Source organism: Prosopis cineraria, unplaced genomic scaffold (genome assembly GCF_029017545.1).
Source record: "Prosopis cineraria cultivar Desert tree isolate PC_DT_omini unplaced genomic scaffold, ASM2901754v1 PC10, whole genome shotgun sequence".
Lineage (NCBI taxonomy): Eukaryota > Viridiplantae > Streptophyta > Magnoliopsida > Fabales > Fabaceae > Prosopis > Prosopis cineraria.
The window spans coordinates 29,375,588-29,401,262 of record NW_026555341.1 but is presented as its reverse complement, the minus strand read 5'-3'; the positions used below and the strand labels follow the sequence as shown (position 1 = coordinate 29,401,262).

The window sequence follows — 25,675 nt, the reverse complement described above, 5'->3', positions numbered from 1 at the left end:
GTTCGGCTTTTAAAACATTATTATAAGGTAGTGAGTCAACACTGGTTAACGAAAGTTGGAAGAGTGAGTTAAGGTCGCTTGTATTATTTTATATAATTTATTTGTCAAGAAATCTTTTAATTGATATTTATTTGTAATTTCACCCAAAAAAAATTGTTATTCCACGAAAAAGATTGGGCCTTCGGCTAGAATATGCTGACAGAATGTTAAAAAAAAAAAAAGGAAAAAGGGTCTATACAAATACAAGTATTGGGCTCTTCGTAAATGTAAATGCAACAGGCCAACCTAACCCAAGACTATCAACAACGTAAATTAGTTTTCGCCTTCTCTTCCGTTAGATGCTTCCGGTTTCGTAGTCCTGGACTGTCGCGATTGTGTGAAACATGGAGAAGCAAAAGAAGAGCAATGGTGAGGAAGAAGCGAAGAGGTCGAATCGCCAGAAGACGTTTGGAGCAAGCTCTCTTCCATTTAGCGGAGACGTCTACTCTGGCTTGGTCGGAAGCATAGTTGAAAAGGGTATAGTTGAGAAGCCACCGAGCAAGCTCACTTCCATTTCTTTACCTAAACCCACGGTTCTTCCTTTTCCTGTTGCTCGCCATCGCTCCGAGGGTCCTGTAAGTGTTTCCACTGTTCTTCTTTAAGCCCTTTTGCTTTTCATTTTGATGCTAATTGTTGGGTTTTAGCTGTTAGACTGTGGAAAATGAACTCATTGTGGAACCAAAATTTTGAGTCTCGGTTTAAGAGTATGACGTGAACTAGTATTTGGATCTCTCAAGTGTGAATCGCTTACCATTTTGTCTCGTTTTGGTGGTAATCTTGGCCTTTAAACATTTTAAAGTGAAAACCAACTTCAACTTTTGGAACTGATACTTCGATTCTTCATTTGGAGAGTGTTGAAACTTGAACTTCCCATTGCTTTGTTTTTTAGAAAAAATAAATAAATAACTTGGGCTTAGGAGGGAATATGGGAAAAGATGGAATCAATATTGGGAGAATGTTAAACGAGAGACATAAAGTTCCATCCAGCTGACCCTTTGATAGCTGCTTCATGCCTTATTCTTTCTTCTATGGACATTTGAGTTTGAACAGCAATTCACTTAGATTTCTTTTTTTTTTTTTTGCACTTATTTCTCTTCCAATCCCTCCAGTTGTCATTGGCTTAAGCAATAGTTGGATGTTTTTGAGCCTCAAAATGACTTTGATACAGGATCTATATGTTTCAGCACTTACCTTAGTAACTAATCAGGCATGCTGCCATATCTGAGTTCGGTGCCTTCAATTTTGGGGTTTGGAGGGTTGGGTCTAGAGAAAATTCAATAAAGAAGATACTAACATTTAGATCTTATGATTTTTGCCTATGAAATCAATCCTAGGTAGGAGATGCCTTTCAAAAAGTTATGGAGGAAGGAGAGCAGAAGATGACCCAAGTATCACATTACCTAGGGTTCATTTATACCCATTTTTAATTTACAAATTCTTTGATAGCTGGGGATACTTGTACAAGAAGCCCCTGATAATTGCAAAACCTTCAAAAAAGGCCCACATGTCGAGATTAATATGCATGATTAAGGGTCCATCTAGGAATTCTTGGACCATAAAAATCAGTCCCATAAACAAAACAAGAGCAAAATGATGAAATTCTTTAGTCTCCGAGTTTGTGCACTATTGGAGCCTTGTCAGTGGTGATTTTCTCTGTCTCTGTCTCTATCTGTTTTTTGGCATGAATCTCTGCTTACATTAACTCATTTTAGTTGATTGTGAGCAGTTTTTATAATAGGTTAGCCTTATATAGATTGATGTTCAAAATTTGAATTTACAGTATTGGCGACCTGTGAATAGTAAAATGGATGATGATAACAATGATGATAGTGATAATAATTTTGAAGATGATGAAGATAAAGATTTTATGGAGTTTGACCCAGTTAAAGCCCATGCTAACCCAGTGCAAAGGAGGAACAAAAAGGGGTTGGATTTTAGCAAGTGGAAAGAGTTCATTCAGGAAGATAATTCTCCCTTGGAGAAGAAATCCGAAGAATCTATGTTACACTTCAGGCAACCCAAGGAAAAGAAAATGGATGATGAACAAGGTAAGACTGAAGACAAAGGAACCCTTTCTTCTGCTGATACAGGCATCACTACTTTTCTGGAAGCTGAAGCTAAACCACAGTCATATAGCTCTTGTAGTGGGATTATCATTCAGTCACGCCCATGGAATTGGATAACTCAAACAAGCTAGGTCTTCAGGAAACTACTAAAGATGCCAGAATTTATGATGTTGAAGAAGCATCAAAATATGAGGCTGGAAGCAACCAAATTAACTCTAAAAGAATGCCTGGTGACAGTTTTGGATCACTTGATGTGCTAAGTAGACCAGAGCAAAATAGTTTGACTTCAAGTATGGATTCTTGTTCTAGTGCTAACAAACATTCAAATGAACCAGTTTCAATGTCTCTTGAGAGTCAAATCGATGCTGAGAATCAAGCTCGGATTAAGCAAATGTCAGCTCAGGAGATTGCAGAAGCCCAGGCTGAGATTGTGGAGAAGATGAGTCCTGCTTTACTCACACTACTACGAAAGAGGGGTGAAGAAAAACTGAGGAAAAAGAGTAACTCAATCTTAGAAGTCAGTACTGGTCGTGAATCTGTGATTCAACATGCTGAGAATGTCAATGATGCAAAATTTTCTCTGCGTGTTAAGAATGATGTCTCCAATATTTTGGCAACACCACCCTTAGAAAATAAAGAAAATAAGCTAGATGATCAGAACTATATGACAATGACATCAGCCACTGGAAGTAGCAGTTCATGGAATGCTTGGAGTGGCAGAGTGGAGGCTGTTAGGGAATTGCGATTTTCCTTGGCTGGGGATGTTGTTGAAAATAGCATTGATTTGGTGTCTATAAATGGTATGCCTTATTTTTTATTACTATTTTTTCACAGTCCATTTTATTGCTCCTTTTATCTCATGCCTATTCAACGGGAGGAGGAGAGGGGATTTAATATTACCTCATTAGATTTGATTGGAAGGGAGGGGAGGGGAAATGATAATAAATGGACAAATATACCTTTATCTTATTTCAGTTGTATTCTCCTCTTTTATATGAATGTTTAATATCTGGCGAAAGAAATATTAATGTTTAATAATATATATATAATATTTAATATATACATATATATATTGTATGTATGTATATTTATATTTATAAATAAATAACAGTCATTTTCCAAATAGTCTCATTGAATGTTAATGCATGGTTGTTCAATATTTAGCATTTAAATGTTATCATTGCTCTCTTGACCGTTTTCTCATTGATATCCTAGTTGTTCTGAAAAAAGACACGGGTTGAAATAAAATATGAATCTCCTTTGTATATAGTATTTTACAGTTACAACTTATTTGTGGGAATTCTGTTGGCTGTGCTGCAGATAATTTGACTGAACGTGATTACCTGAGAAGTGAGGGGGATCCTGGTGCAGCTGGTTACACAATCAAAGAAGCTGTGGCACTCACTAGAAGTGTGGTATGCTATATGTTGTGCAACTTATGTACTTGACAGCTGGATGCATTTTTTACTTTTGATTTCTGGCACAGTTTGGAAGAATTTGCTTGGCATGTGGATAGTTTAAGCATGTCTTCTGAGAGCTTAAATAATTGGGATGAAATGGTCCTTGGCATGATATAAAGTCTTCCTTAGCTGGCTGTCAAGTTTGATCTTTGTCCCTTTCTGTTCTTTCACTTTTACAGAAGAGTAGTGGTGGGATGTATTATTTGTCTGCACACCTTTGCATAGACGAGTGTTAGAGATATATACCAACACTATTTCCAAGCCTTCTCCTAACCACCTAAGCTTTTGGAATGAATTAATTATTCACATATCATAATATTTCCCCCCATTTTTGTATCTTACTATCTGCTGAATTTTGTTGTTTAGGTTCCTGGGCAAAGGGCACTTGCACTGTGTCTCCTTTCGTCTGTGCTTGAGAAGGTGTTAGACAACATTTGCAAACACAAAGTTGGGCATTTGGTGAGAAATGAAAATAGAATGAACACTGTTGACTGGGAGGCTGTTTGGGCCTTTGCTCTGGGCCCTGAACCTGAGCTTGTGTTGGCACTTAGGTGAATAAATTGGCTTAACTTGTTTTTGATTCATCGACTATCTGCAATGACTGAGTTAATGCACATTTCTTCAGCAAATGTACATGTCCATATTGTTTTAAGATTCTGTTGGATATAGTGTAATTTCATCCACTAACACTGATATATCTGATATTAAATTGTGTATGAGATGCATGCTTGTGGTCTTTGTTTAATATTGCTACCTTTGTCCTACGTACATTTGAATAGTGAGAACCTAGAATTGATTGCTTACTTGGTTGACATACCTTTTGTCCCTTGAGGTTGATAACAAGGAGGCATGTCGATTCACTAACTAGAAATTTTTTGTGCATTTTTTATCGTAGATATTTAGGAGCCAGAAATTTGGAAAGTTCTTTTTTTTTTAAATTACTGTTTGTTGAAATCAAGTTCATCCCAAACAGGTTACTATTTATTTTGTTTACTTCATGGTCCAGATTTTGCAAATAGACAGGAATATAATGTTTATCTGGGAGCTGATTCTAGTAGCTAGTGATTAATAACCACTTGATGTAATCTTCAATTTATTCCAATTTTATTGGCACATAACTTTTTCTTTCTCTGTCTGGGCATCCATTGACATTACTGTTGTATTTGATTTCTTGTAGAATGTGTCTTGATGACAACCACAGTTCTGTAGTTCTAGCCTGTTTGAAGGTCATTGAGTGTGTGCTGAGTTGTGATGTGAATGAGAATTTCTTTGATATCTCAGAGGTAATGGTGTTTTCTAATCGTATTTTTCCTCTTCATATTATATTACTGTTTCTATTTACATTTGTTTGTAATTATTTTGACCTACAGAAAAAGGCAACTTATGACAGGGATATCTGCTCTGCTCCTGTGTTTAGAACTAAGCCTGACATCAATGTTGGTTTTCTTCCTGGTGGATTTTGGAAGTATAGTGCAAAGCCTCTAATATTCTTCCTTTCCACGAGGATTCTATTGAAGATAAGACTGAAGAGAAGCACACAATTCAGGATGATATAACAGTTGCTGGACAGGATTTTACTGCAGGTCTAGTTCGGATGGGAATCCTTCCTAAACTTCGTTACCTTTTGGAGGTAAGAATGAACAACAAGAACAACAAATAGTGACATCATCATTGTGTTAAGCTTTGTTTGGCGAACTGACTCGGCTTTCAAAGGCTGCTGGAGATTCTTTTCTACCAACTATTACATTTTCATCACTCTTTAAGTGTCACTTATTCATTTAATATAGCCATTACTTTAGTTTGAACTTCATCATCCTTTGTGGTTTCTTTTCTGCAGTCACAAATAATATTTCTTGAATGAATAATTATGTTGAAGCATTTTATATTTTAGAGTTGTTTAGAATGACGCAAATTGTTAAGAAAGTTCTCATTCCCTATTTTATTTGAACTTTCGTGTCAAATTTATTATTTGCCAATTGCTGCAGACAGACCCTACAGCAGCTTTGGAAGAACGTATTATGTCTATAATGGTTGCCATAGCCAGGCATTCACCCTCATGTGCAAATGCAGTCTTAAAGTGCCAAAGGCTAATTCAGACAATTGTGCAGAGATTTATGGTTGACAGCATAGAAATTCGACCTTCTCTGATAAAATCTGTGACCCTCTTCAAGGTGAGGATATTGCTCAATAACATTAGATTCATAATATATATTAATTTTTGTCATCCATGATTGATATTTGAGCATTGTGGTTAAAGCATTATTACTAATGTTCCATTTTGTTATTGAATAAGGTCTTGGCCCGGTTGGACCGGAAAAATTGTTTGGAGTTTATAAAGAGTGGGCATTTCAAGGCTATGACATGGCATTTGTACCAACATCCTTCCTCCACTGAACACTTGATGAAGTTAGGTAATGAAAAATGTAAACTTGGGTCAGCGCTGATTGTTGAACAGTTACGTTTCTGGAAGGTTTGCATTCAGTATGGATATTGTGTATCATATTTCTCAGACACGTTCCCCACCTTGTGTATGTGGCTAAACCCTCCTTCATTCAGAAAACTTGTTGAGAAAAATGTGTTGTATGAATCTGCTTCTATCTCAAGGGAGGCTTACCTTGTTCTGGAATCACTGACTAGGAGACTCCCTAAGTTCTTTTCACAGCAGTGTCAAAAACTTCCAGAATTTACTGATGCTGAAACAGAGGTCTGGTCTTGGAGTTTTGTTGGTCCTATGGTTGACTTAGCCATGAAGTGGATAGAGACCAGAAGTGATCCAGAAGTATCTAAATTATTTGAGGGACCAAAAAAAGTGAGAGCAGACTTTGCTTCCCAAGATCTATCTGTGACTTCTTTGCTGTGGGTGTATGCAGCTGTTGTTCACATGCTTTTCAGAGTCCTTGAAAGGTTGACACCAGAGGATGCTATTAACTCAAATGAAAGTGGTGGGCCTGTACCATGGCTTCCAGAATTTGTTCCAAAGATTGGACTTCAATTGATTAAGTTCTGGCTTTTGGGTTTTTCAGTTTCCTCTGGCACAAATGGTGGCAGACCTGATGGATGTGAATCGTTTATTGAAGAGCTAATTTTTTTGAGAGAGAATGGTGATCATGAAATGTCTATGGCTTCTGTCAATTGCCTGAATGGAATGGTCAAGGTGATCAGTACACTTGATCATTTAGTCAAGTCTGCCAAGAATGGGATCTGTGGTCTCCCTCCCCAGAACCAAACCTTCTCAAAGGAAGGAAAAATGCTTGAGGATGGCATATTAAATGCGTCTTGTGTTAATCTAAAGTTGATGCTGATGTTTTTACAAATTTAGTTGCTTCAGGGTGGCAATGCATGCTCTCTATTGAAACATTTGGCAGAGGAGGACCTGCTCCAGGAGTGGGAATTGGCTGGGGTGCCCCTGGTGGAGGATTTTGGTCACAAAGCATTTTATTGGCACAAACGGATGCAATATTTCTCGTTCATTTGTTGGACACTCTTAAAAATCTTTTTGTTAATACATCCATAGCTGAAGAAACAGCCTTCATCACCCAAAGGATTAATTCTGCCTTGGCTTTTTGTTTAATTGCGGGACCAGGGGATGGGATTTTTTTGGAAAAGGCAGTAGATCAATTGTTTGATGTTTCTGTTCTGAAGTATCTTGATCTCTGCATTCAGAAATTCCTTCTTGAGAGGAGAGGTGAAACATTTAGGTGGCAATATGAAGAAGAGGATTACCGGCAGTTCAGTAGACTTCTATCATCTCATTTCAGAAGAAGATGGTTGTCTGTAAAGCTGAAGTCCAATGCTGCAGATGACAATAACGTTTCTGGAGCCAAAACCTATCAAAAGGGTAATGCTCATTTGGACACCATTTATGAGGATGTAGACATGTCAACTGTGACAAGACCATCCTACAGTTCTTTAACTGTAGAATGGGCTCGCCAGAGACTACCTCTTCCAGTCCATTTTCATCTTAGTCCAATTTCGACAATAGTTCACAGCAAGCAATCTGGTCCTAAAAAATTTTCTAGTTCGAACATACACGATCAAACTAATTTGCTTGAAGTTGCAAGATCTGGGCTTTTCTTTGTTTTAGGTGTTGAAGCAATGTCCAATTTTCAACACACTGACTTTCCTTCTCCTATCCAGCATGTATCATTGACCTGGAAGATACATACCTTATCTGTCAATTTCCTTGCTGGAATGGAAGTGCTGGAACAGGAGCAGGGCAAGGAAACTTTTGAAGCTTTGCAGGATCTATATGGTGAGCTTCTAGATAAAGAAAGGTCTACCAGAAGGAATGAAGTTATTCAAAATAATAATAGCCATCCTGAGTTTCTGAGGTTCCAATCTGAGATTTTTGAAAGTTATTCAACAGTCATTGAAGACCTTGTAGAGCAATTTTCTGCTATATCCTATGGTGATCTGATTTTTGGCCGGCAAGTTGCACTTTATTTACACCGTTGTGTTGAATCTTCCATTCGACTTGCTGCATGGAATGCATTATCTAATGCTCGTGTTCTGGAGCTGCTTCCACCTTTAGAGAAATGCATTTCTGGGACTGAAGGTTACCTTGATCCTGTTGAGGTAAAAATAACTTGTTAATTTCTGTTTTTTTGGTAGTGTAATATTTTCTTAAAGAAAGATATTGGTTGTGCCTTTAAAATCTCTTATTTTGAAGGCTAATGATAAAAATCACAAAAATTAAACACGATTGTAGTTGTGTTGAAATGCTAGAAGAATGTGTGTGCACTTGTGTGTGTTTGCATGTCTATGTCAATGGACTGAATTCATTAGTTTTTTATCCTTGAAAGGACAAAAAAGTTCTCGAAATATTTATACAAAAGTACAATGAAATACTATCATGTTTATTTGTTGAAACTGTAATGATTAACTTTTAGAAGCACCTTCTGAAAAGCACAGCAATGCCACTGAGCGTAGAAATAAAATGGATTTTTTCATTCAACATTCATAATGTTAATGTAGAAATAAAATGGATCTACATCCTTGATTTTTTTACTGTACGAAGAATTCTAATATCCACCAATGTACACTTGTTTGCCCACTTTGTACCACATAGACAGGCAAACATCTGGCATTTATATGATGCCTTCTCCCAAAGCTTGTATAAGCAGAAAGAAGTCAATATTGTTTCAGGTTTAATTAAATTTTTATTGTGATATTTGTGATAACTTTTTAAAAGAACAAATTGGAAAATAATTTGATGACCTAATCATATTCATTACCCCTTACAACAGTTGGAATTCAACGAGTAGGCGCATTTGTCTCTTTTTATTAGTTCCTCCGAACTCATCTGCTTGGAAACACATGCTGGCGTGAAACATTGACTCGATATATAAACTTTTTTCAATTAAATTTGATGATGTACTTACCCCGTGCAGGACAATGAAGGGATCTTGGATGCTTATGTCAAGTCATGGGTTTCTGGTTCTCTTGACAGGGCTGCTATTCGTGGATCAGTTGCATATTCTCTGGTCGTCCATCATCTTTCCTCTTTTCTATTTCATGCCTGTCCGGCAGATAAGATGTTCCTGCGGAACAGGCTCTTTAGGTCTCTCCTACGAGATTATGCTGAGAAGCAGCAACATGAGGTGAGCAAGCTTTGAAATTGTTTAGCCTCACAGTGTATAGGGAAGGATAGTTGGTTAGACAATTCTCCAGTCAGAATTTGTGCACAGTATTTTTAGGCTATGTGTCTGGTCATGGAAATAGATTGTAGGAATAATATCAACAGAATGCATGTGTGCAAAGGGCATTGATGTAGAGGTAGTGATGTGAAAACAGGTCTTGACCTGTGGGTCAACTTGTTTGGCTCTAGGGCTGAAACAACAGCCAGGTGAAGAAAGGCTAACCCAAAAAATCAAACTTTCTGTATGCTTGATGTTATTCTATTAAGTATATAGTTGGTTTACATCATCTATATGGAAAAACCCATCATTATTTTACTCCAAAGCATTTGATTTTAAGAAAATGAAGTTAAAAATTCATAATGGACTAAAATCATAGACTGACCTGTTTATAAGGGCTTGATCTGGGAACATGTTTTGAGCCCATTTAATTGAAGACAGTGATACTGGCCGGCAGGGTTGGGTTACCTCACTCTAGGTAAAATCCCAAGGATGTTGTCCTCTGTAGTTATAAGTTCATAAAATGTCTCCAAGATAAAAGAGATAAAGATAAAAGAGGAAATGGGTTTGAGAGTAAGAGAATGAATTTTATGCAAAAAGTCTCTCTTTGTGCCACTCTTTTCTTTTCTCCAAAGGATTAAGCTCCAAATTGTAAGTGAACATCTCAGTGACAATTGGAAATGTGGACTATGATTCTTGTAAGTCACCAATAAGATTTTATAATTTCTTTTTACTTCTTGGTTAATTGGTTTCTTTTTGTCTCCTTAATTATATGGTGGTGACAACAATATTAGCTATTACTGATTCAACTTGTGTCACAGGGAATGATGCTGAGTCTCATCTGCCATAACAAGCCATTAACATCTGAGATGGATGAGCGGAAGGGCGACATGTTGCAGGAGAAGAGCTGGTTGGAGCCGAGGCTTGAAGTTTTGTCCGAGGCTTGTGAGGGATATTCCTCTCTTTTGACACAAGTAAACAAGCTGAAGGCAATCATCTTAGGGAATAGTTAAGATTTGTGCCTTGTAGCTCACTTAATTTAAGTTGTACATAATGACAAGATATACTGGGAAAACCACGCATGGAAATGAAGGGCATATTATATGGGAAAATTTAGGCAATTTTGTGGTCAGTTCTGATCAAATAATTTTGATGGCTATGGCCTGAGATAAAAGCTGCTCTTTAGAATTAGAAGGGTGGCATTTTAGTTAGTCTTGTTGGGTAAGTGGATTTTTATTTTTTATTTTTGGGGTACAATAGGAGAATGTGTGTGTGTGTGTGTACATACTGAATCTAGTTCAAATAGTTTGGAGGGGAACCCCATCACTAATTTATTTGACATGTACAATTTATTACTTGAACTCCTTTTGTGGCTGTGGCTTTTATCTGTCAGTAAAATCATCGTGTGGCAAATCAACACAGCCTAAAGTGATACGTTTCCTTTTCAAATTGAACTTGAGATTCCGAGCTGTTGGTTAGTACATGTTTGTACGAGTGTTTGAATTTTGAAATTGTTTCCTCCTCCTCTCCTCTTCTTTATCTAATTTTATGTGAATTCCTTAAAGTTATATGAATTTTTTTTTTTTTGGTAACGATGAAGTTGCATTCTCTAAAACCTTCCACTCCCCAATCACTTCTGTCAATTCAGTATGTCATTGGTTATTTAAATAAAAGTAGAGAACTATTTTTTTTCTTTGTTTCTTGCATTGAATTTGATAAATAAACCATATTAATTACGCTTGTAAATGATACAATTTTGTTATAAATTTGATATTTTTCAGATTCATTTCATAATTTAATTTAAATTTTTAATAACAAATATTGAGGGTATTATCAGATTGAGGAACATCTAAGTTTTCCATATTTTTATATCTTTTATCCTAATCCAAACTTACCAAAGATTAAAATATTTGTACTTGTAACAGAGGCGTGCATGGACATATATTTGGACTGAGGCAAATTTGTTTTGCTCACTTCATGATTTAGAAATCTTTGTCAATTCAGTTTAGTGTATCCTAATCCATGCCATTGATTTTGGCCTTGGTAAATATGTTTTCAAACATGTATTAAATTTTAAATACTACTTCCAAGTTTATGAGTAATGATTAAATTTTAATTATAATTTATTCCTTATAACCAAGTTCTGAAGTTGTAGAGTTTCGTTTGTCTCTTGATATTAGGCTATAAATAATGACTCTAATAATCTCTATAAGTTCAGTCCCCCCGCCCCAAAAAAAAAATTAATAAAATAAAATAAAATTCAAATTGGTTAGATCATTTAGATCCGATCAGACTAACAATTAGATTTATGTCACTATTAATATATATATGTGTGTGTGTGTGTGTGTGTGTGTATAGAAATTAATGTTCTAATGATTAAACTAGTTTAGAATAGCTAAAAGCATATAAAAAAAAAAGAGTAGAATTTAAGAAACCAGCTAGATCAGGATTTGGATTTGGTGAATGGTATAACTTCACTTAATATGTTAATCCTTAAAAATTATCAAGATATATTTTTTTCAAAATTCAAAATAATCCTCAAGATCAAGGCATTCATTACACATATGTTGTCTACAATAAAAATGAGATTTGATATTTTTTAAGTATTATATAATAAAATTCTATCCAATTGTTTGATTAAATTGAATAGTTGTTATCATGCCACATAAGATACTCATTAAGTGAGTAACGTTAGGTCACTCACCAAATCCAAGTCTACCAAAGTTTTAAAAAGACCAGGGCATGCATTTTTAATTAAGCTTTTGAGCCATTATGGTCAACGGGTTTGTCATTTGAAATAAGCAGTAATAGTTAATTTAATTACGTTCCAAACACATGATTTATAATTAATATAATATGTTAATTAACAATAACAACTGTGCTAAATGGTATGCATTAAGAGTCATCACTTGTGTTATGTGCAATAATTTACTTCTTTTTTTTTTTAACTATAACCCTTTATTTCTAAAGAAAAGAAAAGAAAACGCAGTTTCTCCATTCATATCAAGACAATAGAATGTCCAAACCGCAGATTTTGCATAAAAATATTATGGCATATTAATTGCATCAATGTCTACGTTAATTGCATACATTCTGAGACATTACAGTCCATGCTTACACACACACACACACACACATTATAAAATATATAGTTGATTCCAAATAAACTAAACTTAATAACAAGCCACCTTATAATTTTCTTGCCCTAACTTAATTCCTTTGCCACACAGCTCTCTTTCATTCCTGCACATATATATATACACAGACTCTTAATTAATGTCGAGCAGTAATCTTGGAGAATCAAGAACCATATATATCATAATATATATAACTGATATATCACTAATAATACGTTTTGTACTGTTTTACCTTGTTCTTACTTCCTGAAAGTGAACTGCTTGGTGAATTTGGAATGTACCTTGCCCACTGTCATTTTAAACAGCGAGTTAATTATAATATAAGCCTCTTCAACAAGTTATTTTGAATAACACAGCAAATCATATATATATATATATATATGTTATCTCATTTGAAGTTTTTAATTTCACATTGTGAAAACATGTTATGCAGTTAGTTAATAGAAATATCGACGCTTTCTGAGGAGCGTGAAATAAAATGAGGATGTTACATTTTTGGCAGCAGCGCTGAAAGCTTCCCGATGAGGAATCTCAGGGTTGGCTGCTTTGATTCTCTGAATCTCCTCTCTGAGCCGCATCAAATTAATCAACACAAGTTGTGAGTGTGTGTGTGTGTGTGTGTGTGTGTGTGTGTGTAATTTCACTGGGAATTAAAAAGCCAGAAAGAGAAAAGTAGAGATATATGTGTATATATATATAGTTGCAGATATATATATATACATATACATACTTCATGAAGCGATTGTAAGCCGAAGGAAGTCTGTGTTTCTTCTCAGGTGCTGCCAAAAAAAAAAAGATACAAAACTAGACTAGTTAGTTAATTTATAGGGCACAGGACATCTTGTTTAACTATATATATATGTAGATATAGATATATGGTGCAAGTTGAGTACGTTTGACAACGAAAGGTGCTGTTTTGGGGGACACTGGATCATTGGACGTAGTTAAAGAAGATGAAGATGATGAAGACGAGGCCTGTCCCTTCTTGTAATCACCATAAAAGCCCTGCTTCCATGTAAAACACATACAATATTATAATGATCATGTATATGCATATGCATATAGAGAGAGACACACACACACAGACACACAACTTTGTAAATATGTGTAGAAACCTGAAGGGTGAGTGTGTGATCAATATTGTCTTGTGTTTCGTTGTTGTTGTTGTGATTGTGATGAGATGGAGGAGGCCTGGTGCTCAGGAAGGACAGGTTGCTGCAATGGCCACACTTCACTGTCACTGTGTCCAGCAGCCTCTTGCATGGGATCCCAACCTAATAACCAACCACAAATAACATATATTAATGTCACAACAACGTTGGATTTTAGACACACAATGCACATATATATAATAAAAGTTTGCGGTAAAAGATATATAATGTATGTGATTGACACTTCAAGGACTTGCAGAGGCAGATAGGGATAGATAAAAAAGATGATAATGATCATCATGGGTTGGCTTTTCATTGATTAAGATATATATGTATCTATAGTTACACAAACACACAAAAGTGAAGTGATGGATGATCTTGTGTGTGTGTGTGTGTGTGTGTGGTTTGTATCAAAAGATGAAAGGTGAATATACAAGAGATATGATAATAAAGACATATGATTATACATATATATATATATATATTACCGCAAGCACAGTGTTGCAGAAGTTGCAACGGACATAGCAGAAATGTTCAGATGGCTGAACCAAGTCCATGGTGACTTTCTCTTCCAGGTTCATATCAATGGAGGGGGGAGAGAGAGAGAGAGATGATTTAGGAAGAAGAAGAGGAGGGTAGGGTTTATGATGGCAAAGAAAGGCTGTGATGAAAGGGTGTTATGGTAGATATAATATATATATATATATATATATATTGTAGAGTGTGTGATCATTGAAGAAAGACTTTAATTAATTAAAAGTGATGATCGAAGAGTGAAAAAGAAGAAGCAGGTATAGGTAAGGCAGCTAGGGTTACTACTGACCGTCCCATAGTTGGCATTCTGTATTTGCAGACAAACAACTGCACGGGGCTTTGCACCCCGAGAGAGATATTGCCAGAATTTAATTTCTCCTCATTTTCTCTCTCTTCTTCTCATCACTTCACATCGATCAATATCATATTAATCTGATAATCTCAATGGAACAAATCACTTCAACCACATCTACATGGACAAAGAAATGACTAATTAAAGACCAACAAGATTATGTGAGGGAGATTGTACTAGCTTAGTCAGAAATCTCGAATTTGAATCCTATGAATGCAATAACATTTGACAGAGTTTTCACCCAAAGGGATCCCAACCCAGTTTAATTTGGATTAGTTAGAGCTATTATAACTTTTGAACATTGGGTGGTTTACAACTAAAAAGAAAAAAAGAAACAATAATTAAGGTACTAAAAATCAAACTGATTAATGATTAAAATCATAATCAAATTAGTTAATCGGTTAAGTTGATCTGAATTTTAAAAATATAACACTCACTTTAATATTAAAGGTGATAAAGATAAATCAAAACTCTCACTCTCTCTTCACTATGATATAATTGAAGTGCATTTTAGAAGATTTGGCTTTAAATGTAGGAGGAAAAACTACCTCTTTATCTCTCTATTTTTACACACACACACACACAGTGAGACAAGACACCCACATGTATAATTATGTATGCATAACATCAATGATAATTCCTAGAGCTGAGGTAACTAGCAAGGTGTGATAGGACAGTGCTAAGGATTTACGTTGTTTGTTTATTTAGTCAGTTTCCATCATTTCAGAATCCTTCAAATTGTCAGACTGCTTTAGAACTCATTACACACACACACACGTTTGAAAGTTGCTTCTGACTTTGGGGCTCTAAAGAATGTTATATGCTCTCATGAATATAACATCTGATGATGCAATATTGGATTTCATTGCAAACTGATTAGTTAGTGGGAACACGTTATGTAATGAATGAAAGAATGTGACTAATTAAGCGTTATTGCATCGTATATATTATATTTCACGAGCTTAACCAAAGCGGATAGAGGTAGAGTCCATGAAAAGAATCATTAATTTAGAATGGTACTTTTCTATTCAAAATTAAATTGAGGTAGTATATATCGAAATAATTATTAATTTGCATTTTTCCTTTCCAAAACAAATTTTTTGTTCTTTTTATTGAAAAAATTTTAAGTAATAAATTAGTTCTCAAGAGGTTATAGGAGGTCAAAGCAGGCCACATAGCTTTGAAAAAAAAAAATACTTGCAAAGATATTTATAAATTATACCCTCTAACAAGATCTTTACTTTATTAGTAAAGCAATTTGAATACTGCTCATTCTCATGGGTTACAACTAAATTTTTATCAACTTGATTAACCTTTTTAATTACATAACATTTTTTTTTCCAAATCCAATTAACCTAGACCAATTGATTGTAAATTTTTTATGCATGGTAGTAATTTTCTCTACACGCAAAACTTAAAAACCCTATTTAAAGAAAACGAGTATTGATGAACCATTTGAACTTGAGCTAGTTCAGATCAAACCTTGTTATTAGGAGGTAACTTTTTATTCATACATTAATTAGATTACAAATGTAAAAAAGTAAAGTTACTTTTTCCCTACTTTGCCATTTGCAAAGCCTCATTTAATTAGTAGCAGTGATAGATCCGGCTATCAAAAAAAAAAAGTGAAAGAAACAATGAGTTATTAACTTCAATGTCATCAGAAGCCTACCCTGTGACTATTAAATATTGAGACCTCAGTTCAATTATTACTATGTTCTACATGATTACTATTTAACGCGTAATGGAATTCTCTAAAATCTCAAAACACACACACACACACACACACACACACACACACAAATCATTTCAAGAGATTTTAATCTCACTCAAGTCACAAGAAGGAACTTGAAAAGCACCATTAGCATATGCAGCTGCTCCTGCTATTTGATGAAATGAACGAATTGGACATATCATAAAACGATAAGTCTCTTGAGTTTCTCCATTCTTAGTTAACAAATCTTATATAAAAATATACTTGTAATCAAAATATGAGGAGACCAAGAAGCATAACTGCATGTGTGAGTGTGAAGATATCAAAGGGACAACGAATAATGAAATGAAAATATCAAGAGAAATTGATGATGAGGAGATTCAAAAATTGAATAATAATGATAAGCAGAAGAAAGTGGTGGTGAAAAGATAGTGAAGAGAAGGAGAGCTGGCAAAGAAGCCCTCTTTTGTGGGTGCAGGAACAGAAGAGGAAAGATGAAAGAGACAGAAGAGAGAGTCACAAGTCACTGTCACTACACAAAATATATAGATGGCACAATTGAATTTTGAGGCTATGGAGATCAATATAATCTCAGGAGATGGGTTTGTGTTGCGTTGTGTTGTGTGTCTTTTTGTGATGATGGGACGATTCCCACAAGTGTTGTTCCTTTTATGGTAACTTGTCTCTTCCTCTCTTCTTTCCCTCACCTTTCTCTTCTTATATAAACACCACCTTTTTCTTCACTCTCCCATGAATCAATGAATCACTCTCTTTATTTCTTCCCTACTTTCCCACTTGTTTTAATTTTTTTTTTGTTTTCTTTTGCTTTTTTCTTTTTGCACCCTCAAACTATCTTGCTTCACGCTACTAGCTACCACCAGGTAATTTGAATTCAAGCTAGGTCATTCATTGATTGGAATAAATCTCTTGTGCTGACATCTAATTTTCTTTTTTTTAACTTATTATTCCATTGCCTGATATCTTGAAAAATTTAAATTTAACATCCATTTTAGAGGGTATTGACGATTAATTTTCTTATTATTCAACCCAATCACCATTCCTTAAAAAAAAAAAAAACAGAGAGGCAACACTCTTGATCTTGACTAATGTATTTATTTATTGAATTCAAAACTTTTGTTTAAGAAGGAATTAAACCTTCTTTAATGGGTAACTATGTTACAAGAGAGAGAGAGGATATTTTATGTTCACAAAATATTAAAATTTTATATATAAATATTACATATCATTAGAATTTTTTCTATAAATAGATATATATTAAAATTAATTTTTTAAATTTAACATCATTTATTAAACTTTTGGGTCGGATTTACAAAATATCAAATAGAATGATAAAAGCATATTTACCCATCCCAAGAGATTAATTGCTTTAGTTCCCTACAATTGAGGACATAGCAGCGGCACCGGCTCTGTTCATACTGATATACAGCTTAGCTGCAATGGAAAGTGTAGATTGTATCATTAGTTATGCCCTTGTTTTATTTCAAAATAATAATAACAATAATAATAATATTAAATAACAAAGATTGGTTAAACTATTAAGAATTTAACTTATAATTCACAAGATCGTGGAATTAAATCTTGATGTAAGGATCTTATTAGTAGGTAATCTTTAAGTATTTATGCAAGCGTTTTTTGAATTTGGGACATGCTCTCCACCTGGTGAAACCCAACATGCTTTGAAATAAAAAGAAACAATAATAATAATAATAATAATAATAATAATAATAATAATAGAGAAATGAATAGGTGATGAAAGAAATATTGATATTGATGGAAGGTGGTTGGTGGTTAAGCAGCTTTTTGTGAAGCAGGAATGAATAGTCAAGAGATTCCCTGGAGCAGCCTCAACCATACCATTCAGTGAAGGAAACATGTAGTTCTGTTCTTTAACTTATTTGGACACAATCATTTCCTTCATTTTCACCCCCTCTTCTTATCTATTTCAGGAAACTCTCTTTCTCTCTATATCTGATCTCTCTCTCTCTCTCTCTCTCTACACCCACCCTTGCAAATTACTCCAACGAGTCCCTTGTATAAGGTGCTTCAAACATTTTTCTTGTATAGATTAAAAAAAAGTCAGCAAAATTACCAACGAATGTTTAGTTCAACTAATAAAGAAGTTATATCATGCACCTTAAAAATAAAACGTTTTGAGTGATTTTCAACGAATGTCTAGTTCAACATTTGCTGAGCTTCCACTTAAAAAGGTCTTGACTCGACTTAATCCAAATTAATCAAAGCTTTGTACTAGAAAGTGGGGAATAAATTGGTAGATTATGCTCAATTTATTTACAAACATATCAATATCTCAATTATGCCCTTTATTATATAATTCATCTTTGAATTTTGTGCAATCTCATCATGCATTGCTTTGCATCACTAGAAAGTTAATCCTGCTTATCCTATTTACAGTTGTTACAGTTGCAGAAAGAGGATGATTTAATTTTCTTTTATCATATTGTATTTACAAGTCGTGTCATCAAATTTTTAGCACAAAGTTTTTGATTTTACCTTCTTTAAATTGTTGGTGGGAGAAAATATTTTATTAAAATATGTATTTTTTTTTTGGCTTTTGCTTTGGCATATTAAAATATGTATATTTAATAAGAGTAAAATTATAAATTTATTAAAATTTCATATAAAGTTAATAATGTGTTTTAAAATTTTAATTGATTTTTTAAAAAGATGTTAAAAATAAATTATAAATAAAGTTATAAGAAATATTAAAATTATAGGGATAAGAGTGAAATATCATTTAATTTCATGAATATACGTTCTATAATTTCGACCAGTTTTTATTTTGGAGGACCATCTATATTTATGAAGCAGTTTGGAACTTCTGTGACCAACGATAAAATCCAGTTATTGTAATTTGGTAATTTCCCAGCCAGTCCTTAAAAGGTTGTGAAGTCCTTAAATGCCAAGTCAATTGACTTTGACTTTGTTGCAAATGTTAGGCTTCCAAATAAATTTGTACATGACTTGAATGACTTCCTTAGACTTTTTTTTTTTTTTGAAAACGAGTTAAAAAAAAACTAGATGTATTATCATATTCATTTTAAAAAAATATATATAATTTTGAGTCATTGCATATTGCTTAACTTTTCTTATACATCTCTATATTTTTTTAATACTTTAAATATTGATATTTTTATTTTTTGGTATTCTAAATGCCTATGAGCAAAATCCAAGAATTCAAAGTTATATTTTTTTCTTTATTATAGAATATCTAAAAGAATTTTTGTTATTCTTAATATAAAATACTTGGTGAGGTATTAATTATATTTTTTAAATATTACTCCTATTTAAACTCGTTAACTATAAGAAAAAAATGTAATGCAAATTTAAAAATATTTTATTTAAATATGAATAAAAATATATATATATATATATTATATTTTCAGACAAAAATAATGACTTAGCTATCTTTTTATAACTCCTGTGAAATAGTTTGAGATATTTCATAATATATGGACAGGAGGGAGTAGACATCTACAATTCAACACACGAGACTATTCATAAAATATATTAAAACTAGGCAATTTTTTTGTGCATTGTATGAGTTAGAATTAAAGAATCTGAAACAAATATAATCGATACTATTGATATCGACACATCTGATATGAATAAATTTTTAGAAATTTCTTTATTCAATCATTTTTCTTCTTAGATACTTTATTTGTTCACATCTTATCTTTATTTCTCAAGCTTATATTGAAAAACCTATCTAAAAAATACTTGTTTTTATAGTGCTTAGAGAATATTGGCCCAAAAAAATACCTCTTTAGAATTCTCAAGCTTATATTGTATTTCTATAAATATAAATATAAGAAAGAATCCAAAGGGATCTCTCTTTTTTTTTTATGTGCAAAATAAAAGGACTACAAAAAAGATACATCTATCACTTAAGTTTTGCCTATTTAGAGTACTCAAATAGTCATCACGTTATCTTGTCAGTGAGAAATGTATGGTGAAACATCCACAATTTGAAAGGCCAAGACCATGAGATAAGGATTGGTGATCCAAATCAAATTTAAACTTCTTTTTATTTTTTTTTCTTTTTACAAATAATGTTTATGGATGATAGTTGATGAAAGTTGATTGATATTGAGTATAGTAAATCAAGAAAATATATAGAGAATAGGAAAAGAAATTAAATCTCATTGATCAAGAAAATTGAAAAGGCATGGGAAAATACAACGAATGCGGAAGGATAGTTAGATGGAGTCAATGCTAACAATAAGAGAAATTTAAAAATGGGATTGCTCTTAGATCAATGCTCCCATGAACTAAAAATATATGAAAAATAAAAAATAAATTAAATCTCATTGATCAAAAAAATTAAAAAGGTATGAAAAGTACAACAAATGGAGAAGGATAATCGGATGGAGTTAATGCTAACGATCAGGAAAATTTGAAAATGAGACTGGTTTTGAATCCATGCTCCCATAAAAGTTGACTAAAAATACATGAAAAATATGAAAATGAGTTAAATCTCATTAATGAATCAAGAGAAATTTTTATATTAACATTAGATTAAAATTTATTTATTAACCAATGAGAGTTAATTTTTTTTCTTTTGAAAATGGACTGCTCTTAAATCAATGCTCCTGTAAAAATAAACTGAAAATACATGAAAAATATAAAAATAAATTAAATCTCATTAAATGCTCCCATAAAAGTAGACTAAAAATATATAAAAAATAAATTAAATCTCATTAATGAATTAAGAGAATTTGCATATTAACATTAGTCTAAAATCTATTAACCAATGAAAGTCAATTTTTTTTTACAATTAGATTGAAGCTACAAGATTTATATATTGATATATTGATGATATTATTGATATTGATATTGATATTGATGATAAGATAAGATGCCTTGAAAAGGAAAACCAAAACATGTGGAGAAATGCAACAGACATGAGCCATGAATAAGGAAAAACAAAGTCAGTTAATGCTCCCATCCAAGTTGTGAATTACGGTTCAAAATTTGAAATTGAAAATAGGTGGGGCTACATGAAAAATTGATTGAACCAATAGGAGAAGATAATTAAATTTTAACCAAGATAAAATGACCAATGACAAGGCTCAAAATCTGATCATTGGGATGCTTTCCACAAGATTTGCTAATATATAAATATATTGATGATGTGATGCCATAATTATATGATTAAGCCTAAATAAGGTTGTCTAATTTTAAATTAGAAATTTAAGGGCTAGGACCATAATTATATGATTAAGCCTGAATTAATGTATATGGATACCATAAGATGATATTTCTAATTTGATGAGATGGTTAAAAGTATCACATTTTAGTTCCATTGATTAATAGTCCGGAGATATACATTAAAATTGCTCTTTACTTTCCCTCTTTGGAGAAGATACGGCAAAGGTTTTGACATTGCTAATGGAAAAAAGGTCAATCTATCAATTTCATCATAATCCTTCTATAACCATGGATTTCGAGTGTAAGCGCGTGCGCGCGCGCGCGCGCGTTCTTTTTAGTGTTTCTTATTTTATAAAAATGATTAGAGGTGCATCTTTAAAAGAACAGTTGGGTTTCACATATAATTTAAGATTTAACATGTAAATGATGAGTGAAAGATGCCAGATATTGGTCTATCACTCTTGATTAGAGAAATATTTAAGTAGACCAAATGTACCAAATCATTTATAGTCTATTTAATAAAAAATATGATATTTAGATGACATTAAATATAAATTGATTATGGTATTAATGATAGTAGGGAGAGAAAAGACAAGAAATCAAATATACATTCTGTTATAAAAATAAAATCAATTTAAAAAATATCATACAAGAATTATTTTAGATTATTTAGAACATTTTAATTGGACAAACCATAAATGATATGGTGCACCCAGTCTATTTAAGTATTTCTCCTGTTAATCATGATTTTTCATGTCTGATTTACTATATCTCAACGTGAACTTTTTCAACCTTCTCCTTTACATTGAAGAGATTTTTAGCATAGTGAGGGAGAAGTTTTAAGGAATTGGTCTCTCTTTGCAATGTATTAGATCCAAAGCCAAATGGTGCCCTGAAATAGATTGGATTAGACTTGATACTAGTAGCAGTTTTCGATCAACAAAAATGGCATTGCTATTTGTGGTAGACTCATTAAAAATGTTCAAGGAAATTGGATAAAAGGATTTACGAAATACCTTGTCTATCACCTCAATACTACTAGTCTACTACTAAACTTATGAGTATTCTTGAAGGCTTAAACATATGTTGGAATAACAAATTTACTAAAGTCAACATTTATTCTGACTTTCTTAAAACTCTTTCTCTTATTCATCATGAGTCTTCTAATAACCATCCTCTTGCAAACACTATCAAAAGAATCAAGGAACTCATTATATAGGATTAGACGATCACTTTTGATGATATATCTAAAGATACTAATAAATGTATTGATTGGTTGGTGCATCAAGCTCTTGATGATGATTTAGATATTAAGATTGTTATATTCTACCCTTAGAGCGTGTAAATTTTTTGTATTCTAATATAATATAATTTTTCACCCCTTACAAGATCGATATGTGGCCATGTACTTAAAAAATAGGGGAAATTTCATAGGGAATCTCTAATTCCTTTTGATATATGACCCCTGCATTGGCCTTTGCACTTCAATTTTTTTTTGCACTTCAATTTTTTTTTCCTTTTAAAGAAATTCAACAAGATGGAAGGTGAGGAGGGAGGACTAGCCTCCCCCAAAGTGAGGATATTGTCAATTATACATGAGCAAAAAAAAGTGTACTTTGAATGGTAAGATGCTCTTTATCTTAAATAAAAAAACTTTTAATGTGAAACCGTTACCTTTTATGTTTTTTGATATGGCTATTTGATTTGATTAAATTCGAGCATGACTCCATAATATTAAGTTAGATATATCTTTTACATTCACACAATAAGGGTGGAAATAGATCATGTTAGACTTTGATCAAACAAGCTTAAACTTGTCACATGAACTTTAAGCTTGAGCCTGTATGTAGGCCTTTTTTTAATTGAGCCTAAGGTAAGCTTGGCTTAGCCTGGCTTGAAGCTTTTTAAAGGCATACTTCATATATTAGCATTTTAAAAATAAAGCTTTTAAATTTAGATATCAAAATTTCTAAGTAAGCTTCAAGTCTATCAAAGCTTATATTTTTATGTAAGGTTCAAAGCCCATGTATTTCATATTTTAAATAAGCTTAAAATCTATTTAAATATTATATAATATATATAAATTTAAATATAATATAATATATAAATATTTAAAATATAAAAGTATATCTTAACAAACAGACTTGTAACCTAAGGCCGCCTAATAAAAGCCTGACCTAGAATTTAAATTCAAGATCATGTACTTAAGTGACCATGTATAGCTCATTCTATTATAAGGTCAACACCTTTTGCTGGTTACCACTTGTATTTGTAACAACCATACTATCGAGTTGCAATATCCCCATCCTTTGTAATTGGCGGCATTAGTGCCATCTAAACCAACTATTTTTTTTTTATTTTTTTTGTGGTAAATTAGCGTTGCCACGGTTAATTTTTTTAAAAAAATTTAAATTTAAATTATATTTTTAAATTAAAATTGAATTTTTAAAATTTATCATATTACAATAATAATAAACAATTTTATCCTACTAGAGGTTGATTACATTTTAAAAATATATGATGTTGTATTAACATATTCTATATTTAACTATGAAAGTTAGGTCTAGTAAAAAAAGTTAGTTTCTTACGGCATGATGAATTAAGGTTTAAATTCTCACAAAAAAAAGTATTCACATTTAGTACCAAATCATGTCTTGAATATGATTACATCCTATAAAATGATATTTATGAGCAATTAAGAAAAAACATCTTCTATATTTATGTCGTTTTAAAATTAACTATCAATTTTTATTTTCAATTTAGGTAGGGGTTGCAAATTTTGAAATAAAAGAATTATTCTTTATATTTTTAACATACATAGAGTTACAAATTAACTGACTTTTCTTTTTAAAAAATGAATTCAATAAATTTTTTTCCCCCTTCCCCTCCGTATACCTTAAGTTGGGTGGATTAATGCACGGGTTAAAAATCTAATTTAATTAAAAAATGTTTAGATTATATAAATGTTTTAAAAAATGGTCTATCCTTTTTATTAAGAAAATTACATTTAAGTCTCAAATAAATGATTTATTTAAAAAAAACATGAATTTTTGCAAATTTACAGTTGATCAGGTTTTTTTGAAGTTGGGATAGTGTGGTTTTTTCACATTCACAACAAATTACAGTCAGCTCCCAAAAAGATTGTATTTTTGCAAATTCACGTGAAATTTATTTACAAAATAAATATTATTTATGGCTTATAGCTTTTTCACTTTAAAATATTTTGCAAAAATTATTGTCATTACCCATTAGCATTAGAGAGCAGCCAAAAAAAAAAAAACTATTGATGTTTAAATTAAAGCTTTTTAAAAAATATATTCCACCACCCAGTTTTTTGGGATACCTAGGAGCATATTACCACTTTTCATCCAAATTAATATGAACCTTCACTCTCTGTAAATTAAAGCTTTTATTGGTATGATTTTTCCAGCCTATAAATTGTTAACCATAAAATAATCACATTTTTTAATGCTTTAATACCATCAAGATATTCAATAATTTGTTCAAATTATACTAATGTCAAATGGTTGAAGGGCTACTGCGTTAATGTTAATAAACATACAGATCTAAATTGCTGAAAAATATTTAGAGGAAAGGTCAATCTCAAACTGAGCAAGATATAGGTTTTTTCTATACAATGCACAAAAATTACAATGACATAATTTTTTTTTTGGAGACCCATATTCATTTTTTCAACATTTAAATGCCATTGGGATAATGCACCAAACAGTTTTTTTACTGATATGTGGAAAACATACTAAAAGAATGAGAATAGAGTTTGAAAATTTGAAAAAAATATTACAAAAAATCTAAAATTAAAAGTAATCGTACAATTAGTAATCTCATATTCTTATATTATTTTTTATATACTCCCACTAGTCCTAATTATAGATTGAAGTCAACTAATTTTACGATTCTGAAAAAATGATAATTAATAATTTTAAATCTGTAAAAATATTTGATTTTCTAATTTTACTGTTTAATAAAATTAATAATCGTAACAAAGTGCATTCTAGAATTAAAAGTTCTCCAACAACTTAATTCAATTAAGGAGGGGCAATGTTAAAAAAAAAATCAATTACATCTTTATCCTATATTTAAAATCAAATAAAGTTTTAGAATTTCTTATTATAATTAGCATCAGAGGAGTATTAATCTTATAATACCGGCATGAGGAAAGAAGTTAACATTTTAAAAAATATTTGGCCTATAAAAAAATTAAAAAATTATAAGAGATAATGAAATATAACAATATCACAGATTTCACGTCACACAACATCAACAAGGTCGTTGTAGTATAGTGGTTAGTATTCCCGCCTGTCACGCGGGTGACCCGGGTTCGATCCCCGGCAACGGCGTCGTTTCATTTTTCAATTTCCACTTTCGCGTGACGTTT

General features: G+C 32.4%; 2 protein-coding genes and 1 non-coding gene across 3 annotated transcripts; 2 read left to right on the top strand and 1 right to left on the bottom strand.

Annotated features, from left to right (window-relative positions):
- The first annotated feature begins 296 nt into the window (after positions 1 to 296).
- LOC129322246 (transcriptional elongation regulator MINIYO) lies at positions 297 to 10,650 on the top strand. Its single transcript, XM_054968425.1, is given in 12 exon segments — positions 297 to 614; positions 1,820 to 2,905; positions 3,426 to 3,520; positions 3,932 to 4,116; positions 4,743 to 4,848; positions 4,936 to 5,044; positions 5,047 to 5,195; positions 5,551 to 5,736; positions 5,859 to 6,861; positions 6,864 to 8,140; positions 8,956 to 9,165; positions 10,023 to 10,650. Coding segments are annotated over 11 exon segments (4,209 nt in total). The 5' UTR covers positions 297 to 614; positions 1,820 to 2,208; the 3' UTR covers positions 10,215 to 10,650.
- A 1,667-nt stretch (positions 10,651 to 12,317) lies between these two features.
- Positions 12,318 to 14,131, bottom strand: LOC129321639 (protein CRABS CLAW-like). Its single transcript, XM_054967481.1, has 7 exons — positions 13,978 to 14,131; positions 13,454 to 13,612; positions 13,232 to 13,343; positions 13,069 to 13,117; positions 12,830 to 12,905; positions 12,571 to 12,627; positions 12,318 to 12,444 (listed from the first exon to the last, which is right to left on the bottom strand). The coding sequence occupies exons 1-7, from the start codon at positions 14,068 to 14,070 to the stop codon at positions 12,439 to 12,441; spliced, it is 552 nt and encodes a 183-aa protein (XP_054823456.1). The 5' UTR covers positions 14,071 to 14,131; the 3' UTR covers positions 12,318 to 12,438.
- Positions 14,132 to 25,565: 11,434 nt separating this feature from the next.
- On the top strand, positions 25,566 to 25,637 carry TRNAD-GUC (transfer RNA aspartic acid (anticodon GUC)). Its single transcript has one exon. It is a non-coding gene; the product is annotated as a tRNA-Asp (tRNA).
- Positions 25,638 to 25,675: the final 38 nt, after the last annotated feature.